This window comes from Euprymna scolopes, chromosome 5 (genome assembly GCF_053919585.1).
Source record: "Euprymna scolopes isolate OS-2025 chromosome 5, ASM5391958v1, whole genome shotgun sequence".
Taxonomy (NCBI): domain Eukaryota; kingdom Metazoa; phylum Mollusca; class Cephalopoda; order Sepiida; family Sepiolidae; genus Euprymna; species Euprymna scolopes.
The window spans coordinates 174,180,525-174,202,935 of NC_136486.1; the positions used below are offsets into that span (position 1 = coordinate 174,180,525).

At 33.0% G+C, this 22,411-nt stretch overlaps 2 protein-coding genes across 2 annotated transcripts in view; both read left to right on the forward strand.

Moving 5' to 3' along the window:
- Positions 1 to 22,411, forward strand: part of LOC145277040 (protocadherin Fat 4-like) — a 1,076,063-nt gene that overhangs the window by 802,290 nt on the left and 251,362 nt on the right. The window lies entirely within an intron of this gene.
- The window catches only part of LOC145277064 (protocadherin Fat 4-like), a 221,787-nt gene that overhangs the window by 182,156 nt on the left and 17,220 nt on the right, over positions 1 to 22,411 (forward strand). The window contains exons 15-18 of the mRNA XM_080128727.1: positions 1,186 to 1,296; positions 2,405 to 2,643; positions 6,780 to 7,035; positions 10,699 to 10,965. Of these exons, the coding sequence (XP_079984853.1) occupies positions 1,186 to 1,296; positions 2,405 to 2,643; positions 6,780 to 7,035; positions 10,699 to 10,965 (873 nt within the window). The remainder of the gene's footprint in view (positions 1 to 1,185; positions 1,297 to 2,404; positions 2,644 to 6,779; positions 7,036 to 10,698; positions 10,966 to 22,411) is intronic.

Consider the following 22,411-nt stretch of genomic DNA (forward strand, 5'->3'; position numbering starts at 1 on the left):
CATCCAGCATCCCTTTATTAAAATAGGATCTAATATAAAATAGCTATATTTATATTATTCAAAGATCAACGTCTGTGTGTGTCTGTCTGTACTCGGATACGTCACTATACGGTTTACTATTACACTAAACTGATCATAAACAATGATAAAAGAGGTATCAAGAAGCAAAAACGGGTATGGTAAAGTAACCTCCACCAAATGGAGCGGAACTTCAGTGAGAAAACCCTATGCGCGCTCACACCGTTTCATGTAGAGCTACGAATCTTGCAGGATAACCCACTATGGGGATGGAAAGGTGTTAACAGGTTACATCGCTCATTCTTGCCAACGGGAGTTAGGGAATTGTGGGGTCACTGGAAAAACTGTGCACGCTCAAGCAGTTTAATTTACACTCGTAAAGTTACTAAATATGGCAGGATAATTCACCGTAGAGTGAGGGGAGATTTTAACGGGTTACAACACTCTTCCTTACCAACAGGGTGGGACTTCAGGGGTGTCACTTATAAATGGGAACCCTATGCATGCTCATACCATTTGATGTAGAGCTACCAAACTTATCATGATAATCCCACCATAGGAAGGGGGAGTTTCTATGGGTCATCACATCGCTCATTCATAACAACAGAAGTTAGGCCTCATGGGGGGTCACTTATAATGGGAAACCCTAATTTGTGTTCATACGTTTGAATCAATAAAGATTCCCACTACTACCCCCTCATGTTCGTTTGAGGGGATCGTTTGGTTTTTATACCCAAACAGTTTGAAGCTATCTTTTTACACCCACACGCCTTTTCATAACCTTTCATACGTTCATAAATCAGAGTCCATTTTTTAAGATTCTTTTAAACTCAGTCTGCTAGTTTTATATATATATATATATATATATATATATATATATATATTTGTATGTGTTTGTATGTTTTTGTGCGTGTGTATGTGTAAAACCCCCAGCAGTTTACTTAATTATTAAGAAAAATTAAAAATTAAGAACGTAATATTTATCTATAATTGTGTTACCTAAGGTCAAAACAACATCGGTACCATTGATTCCAAATACGAACAAGGGGGACCTATACTTGGTAGCATATGTTAAACAGTATTAGATTCTATATATTATTTTAATTGGAATTCATTATTGAGATGAGTATGATTTATTAATTTATTTATTATGCTTATATTTCTTAGTTTTTGTTTCACGACGTTTCACGACGGGATCGGAAACTCTGAATCTCGTAATTGCATCCTCAGCAATCACTGCCATCCATAGTTGTTGTTGTCCCACTACGATTTGGCAAAGTAAGCCTCTGGCCGGCTTTGGTAGCATTGAAACCGGTATCTTCAGACAATTCTCACCTGGAACTGTAGAGATTCAACGTCTAGTTTAGACAGGGAAATATTAAAAGACAAATACAAAAATCTGACTTTTTTTCGGATCAAAGAACATTTTCAGAAAAATTAATATTAAATTTATTGATAATGCCATTAGTCTTGTATAGTTCTCCCCACCAACTCCGTGTTTACCTACTTGCACCAACAATTCGGACCCGATTTTAAAATAGTGATATCAACTTATAAACCAATATAAAATTTACTCAGCAACAAACCCCGCCTCCACGCATTTATAAAATAAAATGTGGCTCGTGTCCGAGACGAATAAAAATATCCAATCTCGTATTTAAGAGCATAAACACAAAAATTTCCTTAACTTTTTACCTTAAATTTCTTACCTTATTTGTTGTGCATCTTCTTCAAGACTGAATTCTCTCACACACGTCACAAGCGCATCGGAAACGCTCTCGTCTTTCTCTTATCATCAGTTAACACAAATCTTAAGCTTAAGACCTAAACTAAATACCTGGCAAAAACAAAAAACTGCCATCAAAGAATGCAATGTAACTCGCCATTGTATTATCACCCACGACCCAGACTAATTACTATTTATTAACTATTGCTATTTATTCATTTACACTTTTTTTCTTCTTTTTCTTTCTTTTCTACTCCAACTAAGTTTTTGTAAATAGTTAAGTACATACTAAATACATTTTCTTTTCGCATTTTATTTCCAATGTTTTTTACGTTTTTTGTTTGTTTGTTTTTTGGGGTTTTTTTTCAAAAAATGTTAACTCTTCACTTTTCTGAAGACGTTCGTTGACCCGAACAAAGCCAGCCAAATAGTCTGTTTGTTTTGTGTTTTTTTTTATTTCGTCCTGTGCTTAATTATTTTCCTTTTGTCTTTTGTGCACTCTCTCACTCCACGGCTTTTCATTTTATTATTCACCGTATATTATATTACATTATATACCTTAATATACCGATGTATGCATGTATGTATGTATTATCTTTTAATATTATGAATATTTTTTAATATTTCACTAATTAATAATCACATATTTCTTATTCTAAGGTGTCTTTAATATAAATGAAAGCAGTGGAGAAATTAGTGTTGCAAGTGCTTTAGATGCTGAAAACATCAGTTCATATGAGAATTATGTTATTGTGGTAAATCAAGGAATACCAATGGTCAACGTTTCGACAAACGTCATAATTGACGTAATGGACGTTAATGACCATCCTCCCCTATTGACTGCCACCCGTTATAAAGCGACGATTACAGAGGGAACAGCTTCAAGAGATATTCAACTGGTAAGAAGTAAACAATCACTCCATCTTTAACGACCTTTTTTTTTTTTACATAGGCATCACCACATTATCAAGGCCCAGAGGCCACTCAAGGATAAGGGTTAAAGAGTGCACAGTAGAAATTGGACAATATAGTAATCATTAGTAATGAAAATTTGGTAAATTTGATAACTTATATGGAACGGCTCATCAAGAACTTATTTACTTTAGACTTGAACACAACCATATTGTAGTCAGCCGGAAAGCAGGAAAACGGAAGACAATTCCACAGGCGTGCAGTTCTAAGAAAGAAGCTTTGTTCATGGAATCTACGTTTAGGTTTAGGCACAGATAAAGAGTGTGGGAAATTATTGATAGTGTTTACAGCTAGACGAGTGTTTCTTGTGAAAGTTTCTGGCCGATATATTCATTCTCTGTCTCTATTTCTCTCACATTATATATATATATACATTCTTAAAATCATATATATATATGTATATATATATATGATTTTCAGAATGTGAGAGATTATATACAACGTCGCAGTCTACAAGAGCTATACAGTCCACGAACCGAAGTCCAAAACTCAAGTATCGCCTTCATTTGGGCTCATCAGTTAGACACATCCGAACTAAGGATTCGAAACCTGATCCTCTTGTATGCGGAGCAAGCACTCTACTAACTGAGCAAACGCCCAGCACACAAGAAATTCTATTGACCAACACAGATAAAGCAAACTGCGCCAGTCTGTATAGCTCTTGTGAGCTGCGACGTTGTTTGGCTGTGGAATTTATTTTATATATATATATATATATATATATATATATATATATATATAATAAATTCCACAGCCAAGCAACGTGCATATATATATATATATATATATATATATATATACATATATATATACATATATATACATATATATACATATATATACATATATATACATATATATATATATATATATATATATATATATATATATATATATATATATATATATATATATATAGCCAAGTACGTCCAAGGATGGAATACTGTTGCCATATCTGGGCAGGAGCTGCTAAAAACAGCCTATCCTGCTTTGACAGAGTACAAAATAGACTTCGTGGCTTAGTGGGGGATGCCCTTTTCTCTACCCTGCAACCTCTCTCACACAGAAGAGACGTTGCGAGCCTATCCTTGTTTTATCGTTATTTCCATGGCAGGTGCTCGTCTGAACTCCAATCTCTGGTCCCCCCTCGCCAATCTTTCATGAAAAACACCCGTCTAACTGAATCCACTGTGAAAAATTTCCCCCACTCTATATCTGTGCCTAAATCTAAACGCAAAGCTTTTTTCTTAGAACTGCACGCCTGTGGAACTGTGTTCCGTCTGCCTGCTTCCCACCGGACTACAACTTGGATGTCTTCAAATCCAATGTTAAAAAATTCCTAATGAACCGCCCCCTTAAGTAAACACTTCATCAAATCTCCACACTAACGTAATGTACTTGCAATAACTCTTATCCCTGAGTGGCTTCCGGGCCTTGATAAGTGGTGATCACTGTGTAAATAAAAAAAAATTCTTATGCAGTCTTTTGCCTTGTGTGTCTGCTTCCCCTCTATCTCCCTCTCTATATATTTATCTATTTTCTATATTAAGTCTATCCAGACTTTCATCTTAATTCACCCTCCACCCCCATTGTCTCACTAAACGATCGTTCATTTCTCACTCACTGAAGAGATTAAATGAGCTGAAGTGAAAGGTGAGTACCTCTCACTTCAGCTCATTTAATCTCTTCATTAGTTTTGTTTGTATGATCTCTTATTCCCTACATCTATTCTCTTTAATAATGTCTACCTCGGCCTATCTGTATCTCGCTGTCCATCCAAATTAACAACCAAAGAAATAACAACTATAAAGCATGATATTGTTACAAACTATTCGGAGATCATCCTTTGCTTATTCGGTTTCATTCACAGGTTCCCGCTCTGCAAACACTCGATTTGGATGTGGAACCAATGCATCGACGGGTTATCTTTCAACTCAGCGGCAGATATCATGAAAAATTTCACTTAGAGCCTTTCACTGGTTCATTTCAAATAAAACATAATGAAATCTTCGATTGTGAAAACATATCTGTTTATCACTTAAAGGTGTGTAATGAAAAAATGTTATCTTCTAATATTTTTTCTTTTTTTTTAGTAAAAAAATCGGAATCACTTCAATGATGTCGTCTATCTTATCTGGGGGTGCGTCATTAGTGTATTGGATACCATCGAAGCTGATAAGATCGTTTATTTCGAATTCTAATTTATCCATCTGATTTATTGTTGTTATTTATATAAATAGAGAGAGAGGAAGAATAGATAGCAATATATATGTGTGTGTGTGTGTGTGTGTGTGTGTGTGTGTGTGTGTGTGTGTGTGATAAATGACAAAGTCTATATTCCAAATTCCAAGATGTTGACCATCTTACTGTTTATTTCCTTATGTACGTTGACATGCACAATTCTTTACAGCACCTGTTTCGTACCGTAAAATCATCCATTTAATTATTATATTAATCAATGAGTTTATTTCACCCTTAACTCATCAGAAGTAAAAGCGCTTATCAATTTTAAAAGAAAATAAAGGCATCTGGACATGATTACAAAATTCGAAAATTGACAGAGAAGGTGCAATTATCTTTTTTTCATTTTGTTATTTTTTTCATTTTTTTTACCTTCTTTTTTTTCATTTAGTTACGTTTTATTTTTTTCATTTTGTTACGCCATCTTTGAATTTCATGTTGACGCATTCTTTCAAATACAATTCATGACTGTGAATGTTATCTAGCGTCATACCAACTCTTGATAACACTACAAAACAACGACGTATTGTTTTCTATTTAGTCTGAATATCTAGTTTCTTGACCTGTTTTAAATCTAGGTTAGGGTTTTTTTATGTTAGTTTGTATATATATATGTACATATATGGATACATATATATATATACATATATATATATATATATATATATATATATACATACATATATGTGTGTTAGTTTGTGTATATTCATGTTTATTTTATTTATTTATTTGCTTATTTTCTATTGTTTTTGTTAGTTTTAACACCGTATGAAAACAACGCTAGCAAATAAATACTGGGAACTCAAGGAAAGCGGACATTCGCCGGTAGTCGAATGGAAAATAATAAGACAAGCTACCACGTGTAGAGACCTAGACTACCCATGTAGATTATGCCTTCATGAAAAATCTGCTATCCTGTACTTTAAAGAACCCCAACATCTATTAAATGTAGAAGAGAAATAGCGAACAACTGTGTTCACAAGATAAAACTTACTCTAGGATAGCGATATAAAATAGTTTTTAAACTAACAAAAACAATAGAAAATAAACAAATAAATAAATTAAATAAACATGAATATACATAAACTAACACACATATATGTATGTATATATATATGTATGTATATATGTATGTATGTATATATGTGCATATATATATATATATATATATATATATATATAAACTAGCATAAAAAACCCTAACCTAGATTTAAAACAGGTCAAGAAACTAGATATCCAGGCTAAAAAGAGCACACACAAAGGAATAAGTCAACCAGAGGTCAAATAGGCCTTTGTCCGTTAAGTGCATGTTCATTGGTTGATAGGAAGGGTGCGGTGGATACTAGAAAGCTGATTGGCTAACTAAAATCTTAATAGAAGGTGCGTATATAAAAACGGCAGACAACCACAAAATTCGCGCCTTAACCATGAAGAGTCCTAGATTGGATGAAACGCGGAATATTCAGTGTATCATAATCGCCATATATATTTTAAAACTTACTAACTAGCTCTACCTACGTATTGAGCACTTTTGAAGTAAATACTTAAAGTTTACGCATAAATTTATACTTTCGTATATTAATTTTATGTGAGTAAATAAAGTATATATATATATATATATATATATATATATATATATATATATATATATATATATATATATATACTTCCTTTAAAATCGTTTATGTCGCCAATAGTTAATTAGAATCGGATGCACGTTTTTACTTTCTTTGGATTGTTATATTTGTCAATTTATAACGACTTATATACCCCTCTCTATTCATTATGTTTTTTTGTTGTTGTTTTTTTTACGTTTTCATAGATTACAGCCAAAGATCCGACGAATGGAGACTTTTTTTCTGAGGCCGAACTAATGGTCGACATTATCGACATAAACGATAACCAACCAGTGTTTTTCCAGCGCCATTACCGATACGTGGTGCAGCCGGACGCCTTTGGTGGCTTTCACGTAGATTACATAAACGCCTCGGACGCTGACGTGTCAGAGGTGAACAATCACCTGCATTACTACATCACGCGCGGTGGACACGATACATTTATCATTAATAACGAGACAGGTTTGTATCGTAATGTTGTATGTCTACTAAAAGTACCTAACCTTATCCAAACGACAAATTCATAAAAATCACCGATAAATTTAATAACGATTATAATCATGCTTGCTTTTATGTTTGTTAGATATAGGCTGCAAACCTGTAGGTAAATATTGTGGAATTGTGTATGTATACACAATTCCACAATATTTAGCATGGAGCACCCTTAATGTGATTAGTCTGTCATATAAGAATTACTATGTTTATATTACTGATGCAACTATTACTGATATCGCTGCAAAAGTTTTAGGCACAATTTGATATTGAATATCTCGAGAATTATCTGTTATATTCAGAAAGCTTTAAATCTCAAGTTTTTCATGGAATGTTCAAAGATGTTAAATGTGAACCTCATTGGTCACACGACACACATCAAGCCGATAGTACAATTCTTGCCAAACGCGTCCCAGCATTGTCAATGGTTGAAACAGCTTCTCTTATTCGGCCCTTCAGCTCATCCACAACTCTTGAAATGGGAGGCACATAGACTAGTCCTTTCACAAACCCCACAAAAAAAATCGCATGGTGTGAGATCTGGAGGTTCGATAGGCTGACAGTGATGTGTTCAGAAATTATCTAACCCTGAGGTTCTAGACTGGTGGCGTCCCATCCTGTTGCAAAATAAAATCATGAGACTCTTTCTCACTCAGCAGATATGAGGACTTGAAATGTGCCCAAGACTTTTGGTACACTCTGTACTAACGCAATAAACACTTATAGACAACTAGACTATTTGAGGGATTAATCAAATTTAGCATGAATTCTCTTGACAATAATGAACTATTGTTAGAAAACAAAGTCAATCAAGAATGGCAAGAATAACAGTCAGAAAACATAGGAATGATTGACAACTGTGGGGCAGAAGATGACATCATTGAATAAATGGAAGTTAAGAATCTAATTTTCTTGGTGCCCATTGTGGCTGCTTTCCTGGCCGATTTCGAAGAAAATAGACAAAGGAATCGCTGCTTTTCTAAGAAAGCCAATTAGGGTGGGACAAACGGATAATGTGATAACCTGGTATTAGGTTGGCGCAAAAATAATGTTGTTTGTTTTTCGTTCAACTTCAAAAGATCATAACTCCTTTCATAATAAACTTTATTAATCGAAATAAGAACCATTAGATCAGCATATTTTTACCAACGAGAAACAAGTTCATTTAACCCATTAGCATCGAAATCCAGAGTTCTGAAAGCGATAGAGTCTTTGGAGACTGATTCGACATCTTCTTGGCTTTTGAGGCATTTTTCGGGCAAGAGGTTGACGAGATGCTTGAAAAAGTGATAATCGGTGGGCGAGAGGTCCGGTGAATATGGCGGATGAGGCAGAGTCTCGTAGCCCAGCACGTTCATCTTCTTCAGGGTCAGTTGAACAACATGCGGGAAAGCGTTGTCATGGAGGAGAATTGGTCCCTTCATATTGACCAATCTCGGGCACATACATTGGAACTTCTGGTGCATTTCGTCAATTTATCGGCAGTATTTCTCTGTCGTAATCGTTTCAGAAATCATACATAAAAGTAACATATGTGAGAAAACGATATTGATTTTGCACTAACCTAATAGTTATAGATTGCCTTCTCTTTCTCTCGTTCTCTCTTGTAACTTCTCTCTCTCTCTCTCTCTCTCTCTCTCTCTCTCTCTCTCTCTCTCTCTCTCTCTCTCTCTCTCTCTCTCTCTCTTATATTCTTTTCTGTTCCCGGTGAAAAACCAATTTCCTGTGAATTATTCAAAAAAAGATGGCACGTCGGTTCCAGCGACAAAGATTATGATGAGTTGTACACGGATTATAGCAAGCCATCATATAATCTAATACTAATTGTATGAACAAACACTTTGAGCCTCCAAGATATTGACTATAATTACATTTAATTTAGCAATAAGAAATCAAAATTAAAATACTACTATTCATAGAAATTATTATTATTATTATTATTATTATTATTATTATCATTATTATTATTATTATTATTATTATTATTATCATTATTATTATTATTCACTAGGATTAGTCACACAAGCCATCATCAAAGATTTGTCATTGAGAACAACTTGTTGTGTTCTCTAGAATCTGAATGACAACAAGTCTCCCCAGATTTCCAGTACTCCCCACCTTTTTCGGTAACTTTTGCAGATGAATTTGTGTTATAGCAACAGCCACTTCCCATTGATTTCTCGTTGGCGGCGATCATTGGTCTTCACTGGAATTTGGGTGCCAATAAATCTCCGCAAGATTGTTGCTATTATTATTATTATTATTATTATTATTATTATTATTATTATTATTATTATTATTATTATTATCTCACTAGGAGTTTTCGCACAGACTATCATAAAAAATTCTTTTTTGTAGAACAATCTGTGGTCTTCCCTAGAGTCTGAGTGACAACATGTCGCCCCAGAATTCTAGTACTCTCCACTTCTTTCAATAGTATTCACAAATTAATTTGCGTTATCGCAATAGCCGTTTATTAGAGTCACGTATAGTCACCAAAACTCTTGATTAGAATTGAATCAGATATGGTATAAAGAGCCGTTGGGGTGGAATTATATAAGAAATCAAGAAAACTAATTTGTGGAAAACAATTTAGAATTGGAATCAATAAAGATCTCATTTTTTTATTTCATCGATGAATGAATATATTCAATATTTCTCTTAAAATAGACTCTCTATTGAGAGGCTCTTATGTTTATACGTCGCATTTTAATGAAATTTGGACCATATTTTTATGATGAAGTAAACTGTGATTATTTTAACGTTCAGTCTTTAAACCTTCATTTTCTTACAGTTTTTACTATTTTCGTTGCGTTGACGTATTTTCCCATCCGAACGTTTGTGTTTATTATACAAGTATATTTTATTGTTTTGCGACAATATTGTGACCAAAACGTATCCCAAAGTTCAGTTCAACCATTTTCTTTTTTATCAGAAAATAAGTTTAATTATATATGCAATATGCAGCGAAATTGATGTTTAATTGAGAAATCATTTGTTTCGCCGGAACGTTCTCTGGTTCCGTGAATATTTTTCACGAACTCTTCATCTTCTTTTTGTCTTTACAAAGTTGTTAATAAAAAGTTGTTCATATATATATATATATATATATATATATATATATATATATCATATATTTACATATCACATATATATATATATCATATATATATATATATATCATATATATATATATATATATCATATATATATATATATATATATATAAAGAGAGAGAGAGAGAGATTTAATACGTATATCTGATATTACCTTTCCTATACATTTTCACTGAAAAATATATTTAAACCAATAGTTTTATTCACTAGGTTAATTTTCCAGATGATCAAATAATCGGTTCAATTTCAAATTTTACAAACGTTGGCAACAACCAATAATTAAAAGTGCATCTGCAGAAGGCCATAAACTTTAAGGAGTTGTCGCTTATTAAAGCCCGGGGGTTACTCAAAGATAAGAGTTAATGTTTTTTAAATTTTATTGTTATCTAGGATTGAACTCATACTTATTAAGTAGAGTTAATTTTTCTAATGCCTCTTAAACCAATGATGTTATCCACTGCGCCATGTGTCACAATGATCTACCAACTGCACCAGTTGTGTTTGTTTATCTTTTTAGGTGAGTTAACTGTCGGAAGAAATTTGTCATCCTTGCCGTATTTTGAAGATTATCACTTAGAGATTCTGGCTGTCGACTCAGGCTACCCCCAACTCTCCAGCCGCGTTTCTGTCAGCATTCATGTCCCCCTGAATAAACCTCCTGTATTCTCACAGAATTTTCGATTTAACATCTCGGAAAATGCTACGGTTGGCCAAACTATCGGACACATCAGATCAGAAGAAGATGATGGCTCGACATTTGCCTTTTCTCTCAAAGGGGAATCAGGTAAGAGTTGCGTAAATATTCTCTTTTCTTTTGATTTTTTATTTGTGTAAGTGCGTAGCAGAGAACGGCCTCAAAAAACCTAACGTTTAAATTTAACAAGGTATTATTATTATTATTATTATTAGTAGTAGTAGTAGTAGTAGTAGTAGTAGTAGTAGTAGTAGTAGCAGCAGCAGAACCCTTGGAAATTCCACGGTAGTTTAAATTTTTTAAGCACATTATAAATAATATAAATAAAAGTTAAGTAAAACGAATAACGACGAATTTCAAACAATTTTTAGCAAATTCTTTTAACCTTTAAAAGCTAAAAAGAATTTAAAAAATTAGATTTACTTACAGTCCCCCCCCCCAACAGGACATTTTATTTTTAATTATAAGATAAAAATAGTCAATTTAAAACCGTAAACGTAAAAGCCATGTTGGGATTTTTTTGAAAATTCTTTGAGAGGAAATCGTTTTAATGATTTTTAACTGATAAAGAGCGACTATACGTGGAGATGATTCGCTTCTTATTAATTAATGCTTGAGTGGTGATGGTTTTTGAAATACTGGACGTACAGATAAGTAAATTAATATTTAGATTATAATTATAATTATAATTATTATTATTAGTAGTAGTAGTATTAGTAGTAGTAGTAGTAGTAGTAGTAGTAGTAGTAGTAGTAGTAGTAGTATCAACTCACTAGGAGTTTTCACGCAGATTAGCATCTCTTTAAGAACAGCCTGTGGTGTTCTTCTGAAGTCTGTGTGGCAACAAGTTTCTCCAGATTTACAATACGCACCACCTCTTTAGATAACATTTGACAAAATATTTTGCGATATCCTAATAGCGGTTGACCATTGATTTCTCGTGGGTAGCGACTGTCTGTCATCACTGGAATTTTCGTGGCAGTAAGCCACCCCAAGGTCATAGTCCTTGTCGTACCCATCCAGTAGTTGGCTGGTGTTATATCATTGCAATCATTTTTCGATGATAATCAGACTTTTTCATTTGCATAAGTCTGTAATAATATTCCGAATTGTGCCTCTGTAACATTTGTATGAATAAAACATTCAATGGCGGGAAGACCACATAGTCTTCTTAAACCAACGCACACTCGCCGCACCTGTGGTATTATAGACAGTAAACAATCAAAAAGCAAATCGATCAATGAAAGCTTTTTTTTTTACATGAATGCTCTCTGGTCTTCATTTCCTGGTTGTCACTTTTTAATGTGTCTTCTGTAGATCTGTATTGTTGCATAATCTAATGACTATTGTATAGTCGCATAATCTAATGACTATTGTATAGTTTTATAAGCTAATGACTATTGTATAGTTGCATCATCTAATGACTATTGTATAGTTGCATCATCTAATGACTATTGTATAGTTGCATCATCTAATGACTATTGTATAGTTGCATCATCTAATGACTATTGTATAGTTGCATCATCTAATGACTATTGTATAGTTGCATCATCTAATGACTATTGTATAGTTCTATCATCTAATGACTATTGTATAAGTGTATCATCTAATGACTATTGTATAGTTGTATCAGCTTATCACTATTGTATAGTTGTATTATCAAATGACTATTGTATAATTGCATTAGCTAATTACTATTGTATAGTTGTGTAATCTAATGACTATTGTATAGTTGCATCATCTAATGACTATTGTATAGTTGTATCACCTAATGACTATTGTATAGTTGTATAATCTAACGACAATTGTATAGTTGCATAATCTAATGACTATTGTATAGTTGTACAATCTAATGACTATTGTATAGTTCTATCATCTAATGACTATTGTATAGTTGCATCATCTAATGACTATTGTATACTTGCATCATCTAATGACTATTGTAAAGTTGTATCATCTAATAACTACTGTACAGTTGCATAATCTAATGACTATTTTATAGTTGCATCATCTATTCACTATTGTATAGTTGCATCATCTAATGACTATTGTATAGTTGCATCATCTAATGACTATTGTATAGTTGCATCATCTAATGACTTTTGTATAGTTGCATAATCTAATGACTATTGTATAGTTCTATCATCTAATGACTATTGTATAGTTGTATCATCTAATGACTTTTGTATAGTTGCATAATCTAATGACTATTGTATAGTTCTATCATCTAATGACTATTGTATAGTTGCATCATCTAATGACCTTTGTATAGTTGCATAATCTAATGACTATTCTATAGTTCTATCATCTAATGACTATTGTATAGTTGTATCATCTAATGACTTTTGTATAGTTGCATAATCTAATGACTATTGTATAGTTCTATCATCTAATGACTATTGTATAGTTGCATCATCTAATGACTATTGTATAGTTGCATCATCTAATGACTTTTGTATAGTTGCATAATCTAATGACTATTGTATAGTTCTATCATCTAATGACTATTGTATAGTTGTATCATCTAATGACTATTGTATAGTTGTATAATCTAATGACTATTGTATAGTTGTATACTCTAATGACTATTGTATAGTTGCATTATCTAATGGCTATTTTATAGTTGCATAATCTAATGACTATTGTGTAGTTCTATCATCTAATGACTATTGTATAGTTTTACAATCTAATGACTATTGTATAGTTGCATCATCAGATGATTATTGTATAGTAGTATCATCTAATGACTATTGTATAGTTCCATAATCTAATGACTATTGTATAGTTGTATCATCTAATGACTATTGTACAGTTGTTGTTGGTAGGTGATATCGCCCAGCTGCTCGATGTTGAGCTTTGGTCGGCTCTGTCTTTTTTGCATCCTTTGCTTCCGCATTAAATGGATAGACATGATGGAGCGAATAAGACGGTGGTCGGTCCAACAATTGTCTGTACTGGTCATTGCCCTGGTGTTCAGCACATCACAGCGGTCTTTGGCACGGACAATGACATAGTCAATGAGGTGCCTGATTTTACTTCGAGGGTGCATCCATGATGTTTTGAATGCGTTTTTTTGTCGGAAAAGTGTGTGGCCACCCTGGGCACGCTTTCCCTGAGAGCTGAGAGTAGAAAATCTGTTTTGGGAGGCGGAGATCCGGCATTCGGACAACATGACCAGTCCATCTGAGCTGGCGTTGAGCAACAGTAGCGGTGATAGTGGGAATGTCAGCCTCACTCAGGACGCTGGTGTTTGTGCGTCGGTCCTTCCAACTAATTCTGAGGATTTTTCGGAGGCATCTTTGGTGGTACGTCTCCAGGGTTTTTACGTGCCTCCTGTATGTGGTCCAGGTCTCCGATCCATAGAGAAGAGTGGGCAGCAAGACAGCTTTATATACCATGATTTTGGTCTTTGCCAGAAGGTCACGGTTCTCAAATACTCTCTTCCTTAGCCTTGAGAAAGCCCCACTGGCACAGCTGAGACGGTGTTGTATTTCATCATCTATGTTGGCTTTTGATGATAGGATGCTGCCTAGGTATGGGAAGTGGTCCACATTTTCCAGTCTAGCGTTGTCAATGGAGATGTTTGGGGGTGAGACTGGAGTACTGTTTGGTGGTGATTGATGGAGGATTTGGGTTTTTTTTATATTAATTGTTAGTCCTAGCTGTTTGTACGCCCTCGTGAAGGCAACCAGTGTACACTGTAGGTCCCCTTCTGAGAGGGCTACAAGGGCGTTATCGTCTGCATACTTTAGCTCCATAATGGATATGGTGTTCGTTCGACCTTTGGCCCTAAATCTGTTGATGTTAAAAAGTCGGCCGTCGGTTCTGTACATAATCCGAACTCCATGGGGAAGATGTTTGTCCGTAAGATGGAGGATAGCAGTAATGAAGATGGAGAACAGGGTTGGGGCAATGACACATCCCTGTTTCACTCCCGTGTCAACCCTGAAGGGCTCTGTTTCATCTCCACTACTACTGAGGACTGTAGCTGACATATTGTCATGCAGCAGTCTCAGTACCCGAATGTACCTCTCTGGGCATCCAAACCTTGCAAGAACCAGCCAAAGGGCTTGACGGTTCACAGAGTCAAAGGCTTTAGTAAGGTCTATAAAAGCCATGTATAATGGTAAATTTTGCTCCCTGCACTTTTCTTGGAGTTGACGAGCAGTGAAGATCATGTCCATCGTGCCTCTATTTGGTCGAAAGCCACTTTGGGACTCGGGAAGGATGGTTTCTGCAAGGGGTGTAAGCCTGTTGGCCAAAACCCGAGCTAGGGCCTTCCCTGTGGTAGAGAGGAGAGAAATGCCCCGGTAGTTCCCACAGTTTGCCTTGTCTCCCTTCTTAAAGATGGAGACAACTAGGGCATCTCTAAGTTGTGCAGGGATTTTCTCTTGTTCCCATATTTTGAGCAGCAGGGCATGGATGTGTCTGAGAAGATCAGGCCCGCCTTTCTTCAGGATTTCTGCTGGGATGCCGTCAGAACCAGCCGCCTTATTGTTTTTCATCTTCCTAACTGCATCCCGCACCTCTTCCAGACTGGGTGGTTCTCCCATGCTCTCAATTATGGGCTGTTGGGGGAGTTTTTCAAGGGCCTCCATCTCTGGAGTGGTGTCCCTGTTCAGAAGATCCTTGTAATGCTCTTTCCATCTATTTGTTATTTCTCCCTTTCCTTTCAGCAGCGTGAGCCCATCCTTAGACCGAAGGGGGGTCAGAGAACGGTAGCTGGGGCCGTATACCACTTTTGTGGCTTCAAAGAATCTTCTGGTGTCCCCAGAGTCAGCAAACTGCTGGATCTCCTGAGCCTTCTTCATCCACCAGATGTTCTTCAGCTTCCTGACTGTCGATTGGACAGCCGCTTTAGCCTTGGCATGGGCAGCTCTTTTAACCAAATTATGAGGTATAAGGACAACATCAAAGCAAATCTAAAGCGGTTTCACATGGACCTTAAGACATGGGAGGACGTGGCTGGGAGCAGGTTGGCATGGAGGAGCGCTGTCCACAAAGGTGCTGCACTTTATAGTAATGACCTAAATAAAGCTGCTGAGGATAGGCGCAAGCACAGAAAGGACAGATTATTAACCAGACACACCCAACCCCACCCCACCAACACTACCTTTATCTTCCCAAATTGCACAAGACAAATTGGGTCTAGGATTGGGCTCTATGTCACCTGAGGACCCACAGAAGCCACAACGGAGGACAGTCTTACTCGGACACGAGTGACCGCCGATGATGATGATGATTGTATAGTTCCATAATCTAATGACTATTGTATAGTTGTATCATCTAATGACTATTGTACAGTTGCATCATCTTATGACTATTGTATAGTTGTATCATCATATGACTATTTTATAGTTGCATCATCCAATGACTATTGTATATTTGAATAGTCTAATGACTATTGTATAGTTGCATCATCTAATGACTATTGTATAGTTGTATCATCTAATGACTATTGCATAGTTGCATTATCTTATGCTTATTGTATAGTTGTATCATCTAATGATTATTGTATAGTTGTATCATCTAATGACTTTTGTATAGTTGCATAATCTAATGGCTATTGTATAGTTGCATCATCTAATGACTATTGTATAGTTGCATCATCTAATGACTATTGTATAGTTGCATCATCTAATGACTATTGTATAGTTGCATCATCGAATGACTATTGTATAGTTGTATCATCTAATGACTATTGTATGGTTGCATCATCTAATGACTATTGTATAGTTGTATAATCTAATGACTATTGTATAGTTCCATAATCTAATGACTATTGTATAGTTGTATCATCTAATCTCTATTGTACAGTTGCATCATCTTATGACAATTGTATAGTTGTATCATCATATGACTATTGTATTGTTGCATCATCTAATGACTATTGTATGTTTGCATAATCTAATTACTATTGTATAGTTGCATAATCTAATGACTATTGTATAGTTGCATCATCTAATGACTATTGTATAGTTGCATCATCTAATGACTGTTGTATAGTTCTATCATCTAATGACTATTGTATGTTTGCATAATCTAATGACTATTGTATAGTTGCATAATCTAATGACTATTGTATAGTTGCATCATCTAATGACTGTTGTATAGTTGCATCATCTAATGACAATTGTATAGTTGTATTATGTAATGACTATTCTATAGTTGCATTATCTAATTATTATTTTATAGTTGTATCATCTAATGACTATTGTATAGTTGTATCATCTAATGACTATTGTATAGTTGTATCATGTAATGACTATTGTATAGTTGTATCCTCTAATGACTATTGTATAGTTGTATCATCTAATGACTATTGCATAGTTGCATTATCTAATGACTATTGTATAGTTGCATCATCTAATGACTATTGTATAGTTCTATCATCTACTGACTATTGTATAGTTGCATCATCTAATGACTATTGTATCGTTGTATCATCTAATGACTATTGTATAGTTGCATAATATAATGACTATTGTATAGTTGCGTCATCTAATGACTATTGTATAGTTGCATAATCTAATGACTATTGTATAGTTACATAATCGAATGACTATTGTATATTTCTATCATCTAATGACTATTGTATATTTGTATCATCTAATGCCTATTGTATAGTTGTATCATCTATTCACTATTGTATAGTTGTATAATCTAATGACTATTGTATAATTGCATTAGATTATTACTATTGTATAGTTGTGTAATTTAATGACTATTTTATGGTTGCATCATCTAATGACTATTGTATAATTGTATCATCTAATGACTATTGTATAGTTGTATAATCTAATGACTATTGTATAGTTGTATAATCTAATGACTATTGTATAGTTGCATCATCTAATGACTATTGTATAGTTCTATCATCTAATGACTATTGTATAGTTGTATCATCTAATGACTATTGTATAGTTGTATCATCTAATGACTATTGTATAGTTGTATCATCTAATGACTATTGTATAGTTGTATCATCTAATGACTATTGTATAGTTGCATTATCTAATGTCAATTGTATAGTTTCATCATCTAATGACTATTGTATAGTTGCATCATCTTATGACTATTGTATAGTTGTATCATCTAATGACTATAGTATAGTTTTATCATCTAATGACTATTGTATTGTGGTATCATCTAATGACTATTGTACAGTTTCATCCTCTTATGACTATTGTATAGTTGTATCATCTTATGACTATTGTATAGTTGCATCATCTAATGACTATTGTATTGTATCATAATCTAATGACTATTGCATAGTTGTATCACCTAATGACTATTGTATAGTTGCATCATCTAATGACTATTGTATAGTTGTATCATCTAATGACTATTGTATAGTTATATCATCTAATGACTATTGTATAGTTGCATAATATAATTACTATTACATAGTAGCATAATCTAATGACTATTGTATAGTTGTATCATCTAATGACTATTGCATAGTTTTATCATCTAATGACTATTGTATAATTGCATCATCTAATGACTATTGTATAGTTGTATCATCTAATGACTACTGTATATTTGCATAATCTAATGACTATTGCATAGTTTTATCCTCTAATGAATATTGTATAGTTGCATCATCTAATGACTATTGTATAGTTGTATCATCTAATTACTATTGTATAGTTGCATAATATAATGACTATTGTATAGTTGCATCATCTAATGACTGTTGTATAGTTGCATAATCTAATGACTGTTGTATAGTTGCATAATCTAATGACTATTGTATAGTTCTATCATCTAATGACTATTGCATAATAGCATAATCTAATGACTATTTTATAGTTGTTGTCATCTAATGACTATTGTACAGTTGCATTATCTAATGTCTATTGCATAGTTGCATCATCAAATGAGTATTGTATAGTTGTATCATCTAATGACTATTGTATAGTTGTATCATCAAATGAATCTTGTATAGTTGTATCATCTAATGACTATTGTATAATTGCATTATCTAATGACTATTGTATAGTTGCATCATCTAATGACTGTTGTATAGTTCTATCATCTAATGACTATTGTATAGTTGTATCATCTAATGACTATTTTATAGTTGCATCATCTAATGACTATTTTATAGTTTCATAATCTAATGACTATTGTATAGTTGCATAATCTAATAACTATTGTATAGTTGCATCATCTAATGACTATTGTATAGTTGCATCATCTACTGACTATTGCATAGTAGCATAATCTAATGACTATTGTATAGTTGCATAATCTAATAACTATTGTATAGTTGCATCGTCTAATGACTATTGTATAGTTGCATCATCTAATGTCTATTGTATAGTTGTATCATCTAATGACTATTGTATAGTTGCATAATATAATGACTATTGTATAGTTGTATCATGTAATGACTATTGTATAGTTCCATAATATAATGACTACTGTATAGTAGTATCATCTAATGACTATTGTATAGTTGCATAATCTTATGACTATTGTATAGTTGTATCATCATATGACTAATGTATAGTTTCATCATCTAATGAATATTGTATATTTGCACCATCTAATGACTATTGTATACTTGCATAATCTAATGACTATTGTATATTTCTATCATCTAATGACTATTTTATAGTTGCATCATCTAATGACTGTTGTATAGTTCTATCATCTAATGACTATTGTATAGTTGCATTATCTAATGACTATTGTATAGTTGCATTATCTAATGACTATTTTATAGTTGCATGATCTAATGACTATTGTATAGTTGTATCATCTAATGACTTTACAATAGTTGCATAATCTAATGACTATTGTATAGTTGCATCATCTAATGACTATTGTATAGCTGCATCATCTAATGACAATTGTATAGTTTAATCATCTAATGACTATTGTATAGTTGCATCAGCTAATGACTAGTGTATAATTGTATCATCTAATGACTATTGTATAGTTGCATAATCTAATGACTATTGTATAGTTCTATCATCTAATGACTATTGTATAGTTGTATCATCTAATTACTATTGTATGGTTGCATCATCTAATGACTATTGTATAGTTTCTATAATCTAATGACTATTGTATAGTTGTATCATCTAATTACTATTGTATGGTTGCATCATCTAATGACTATTGTATAGTTTCTATAATCTAATGACTATTGTATAGTTGTATCATCTAATGACTATTGTACAGTTGCATCATCTTATGACAATTGTATAGTTGTATCATCATATGACTATTGTATTGTTGCATCATCTAATTACTATTGTATATTTGCATAATCTAATGACTATTGTATAGTTGCATAATCTAATGACTATTGTATAGTTCTATCATCTAATGACTATTGTAGAGTTGCATCATCTAATGACTGTTGTATAGTTCTATCATTTAATGACAATTGTATAGTTGTATTATCTAATGACTATTGTATAGTTGTATCATCTAATGACTATTGTACAGTTGCATCATCTTATGACAATTGTATAGTTGTATCATCATATGACTATTGTATTGTTGCATCATCTAATTACTATTGTATATTTGCATAATCTAATGACTATTGTATAGTTGCATAATCTAATGACTATTGTATAGTTCTATCATCTAATGACTATTGTAGAGTTGCATCATCTAATGACTGTTGTATAGTTCTATCATTTAATGACAATTGTATAGTTGTATTATCTAATGACTATGGTATAGTTGCATCATCTAATGACTGTTGTATAGTGGCATTATCTAATGACTATTTTATAGTTGTATCATCTAATGACTATTGTATAGTTCTATCCTCTAATGACTATTGTATAGTTGTATCATGTAATGACTATTGTATAGTTGTATCATGTAATGACTATTGTATAGTTGTATCCTCTAATGACTATTGTATAGTTGTATCATCTAATGACTATTGCATAGTTGCATTATCTAATGACTATTGTATAGTTGTATCATCTAATGACTATTGCATAGTTGTATAATCTAATGACTATTGCATAGTTGCATAATCTAATGACTTGTGTATAGTTGTATACTCTAATGACTATTGTATAGTTGCATCATCTAATGACTATTGTATAGTTGTATCATCTACTGACTATTGTATAGTTGCATCATCTTATGACTATTGTATAGTTGTATCATCTAATGACTATTGTATAGTTGCATAATATAATGACTATTGTATAGTTGCGTCATCTAATGACTATTGTATAGTTGCATAATCTAATGACTATTGTATAGTTACATAATCGAATTACTATTCTATATTTCTATCATCTAATGACTATTGTATAGTTGTATCATCTATTCACTATTGTATAGTTGCATCATCTAATGACTATTGTATAATTGCATTAGATAATTACTATTGTATAGTTGTGTAATCTAATGACTATTGTATAGTTGTATAATCTAATGACTATTGTATAGTTGTATAATCTAATGACTATTGTATAGTTGCATTATCTTATGACTATTGTATAGTTGTATGATCTAATGGCTATTGTATAGTTGTATCATCTAATGACTATTGTATAGTTGTATCATCTAATGACTATTGTATAGTTGCATCATCTAATGTCTATTGTATAATTCCATCATCTAATGACTATTGTATGGTTGTATCATCTAATGACTATTGTATAGTTGTATTATCTAATGACTATTGTATAGTTGTATCATCTAATGACTATTGTATAGTTGTATCATCTAATGACTATTGTATAGTTGCATAATCTAATGACTATTGCATAGTTTTATCCTCTAATGACTATTGTATAGTTGCATCGTCTAATGACTATTGTATAGTTGTATCATCTAATGACTATTGTATAGTTGTATAATCTAATGACTATTGTATAGTTGCATAATATAATGACTATTGTATAGTTGCATAATCTAATGACTATTGTATAGTTGCATCATCTAATGACTATTGTATAGTTGTATCATCTAATGACTATTGTATAGTTTCATAATCTAATGACTATTGTATAGTGGCATCATCTAATGACTTTTGCATAGTTTATCATCTAATGACTATTGTATAGTTGTATCATCTAATGACTATTGTATAGTTGTATCATCTAATGACTATTGCATAGTTGCATAATCTAATGACTATTGTATATTTGATCATCTAATGAGTATTGTATAGTTGCCTCATCTAATGGCTAATGTATAGTTGCATAATCTAATTACTATTGTATAGTTCTATCATCTAATGACTATTGTGTAGTTGTATCATCTAATGACTATTGTATAGTGGTATCATCTAATGACTATTATATAGTTGCATAATATAATGACAGTTTTATTCAGATCGATGATGTAACGTAACATAATTTTACACACATAGACCCAACACGTTGTATGCAACCTACATCGCAAAGAAAACCAAGACAAAGTATAACACGAACTCAGTTATTTGTGAGCAACGACATTGTTTTTTGGGGGGTTTTCTTTATTTCCCCGCCACTCGTGACTTCTGGTTACGGCTGTGACGCTATCTGCGCCTCAAATGTGATCG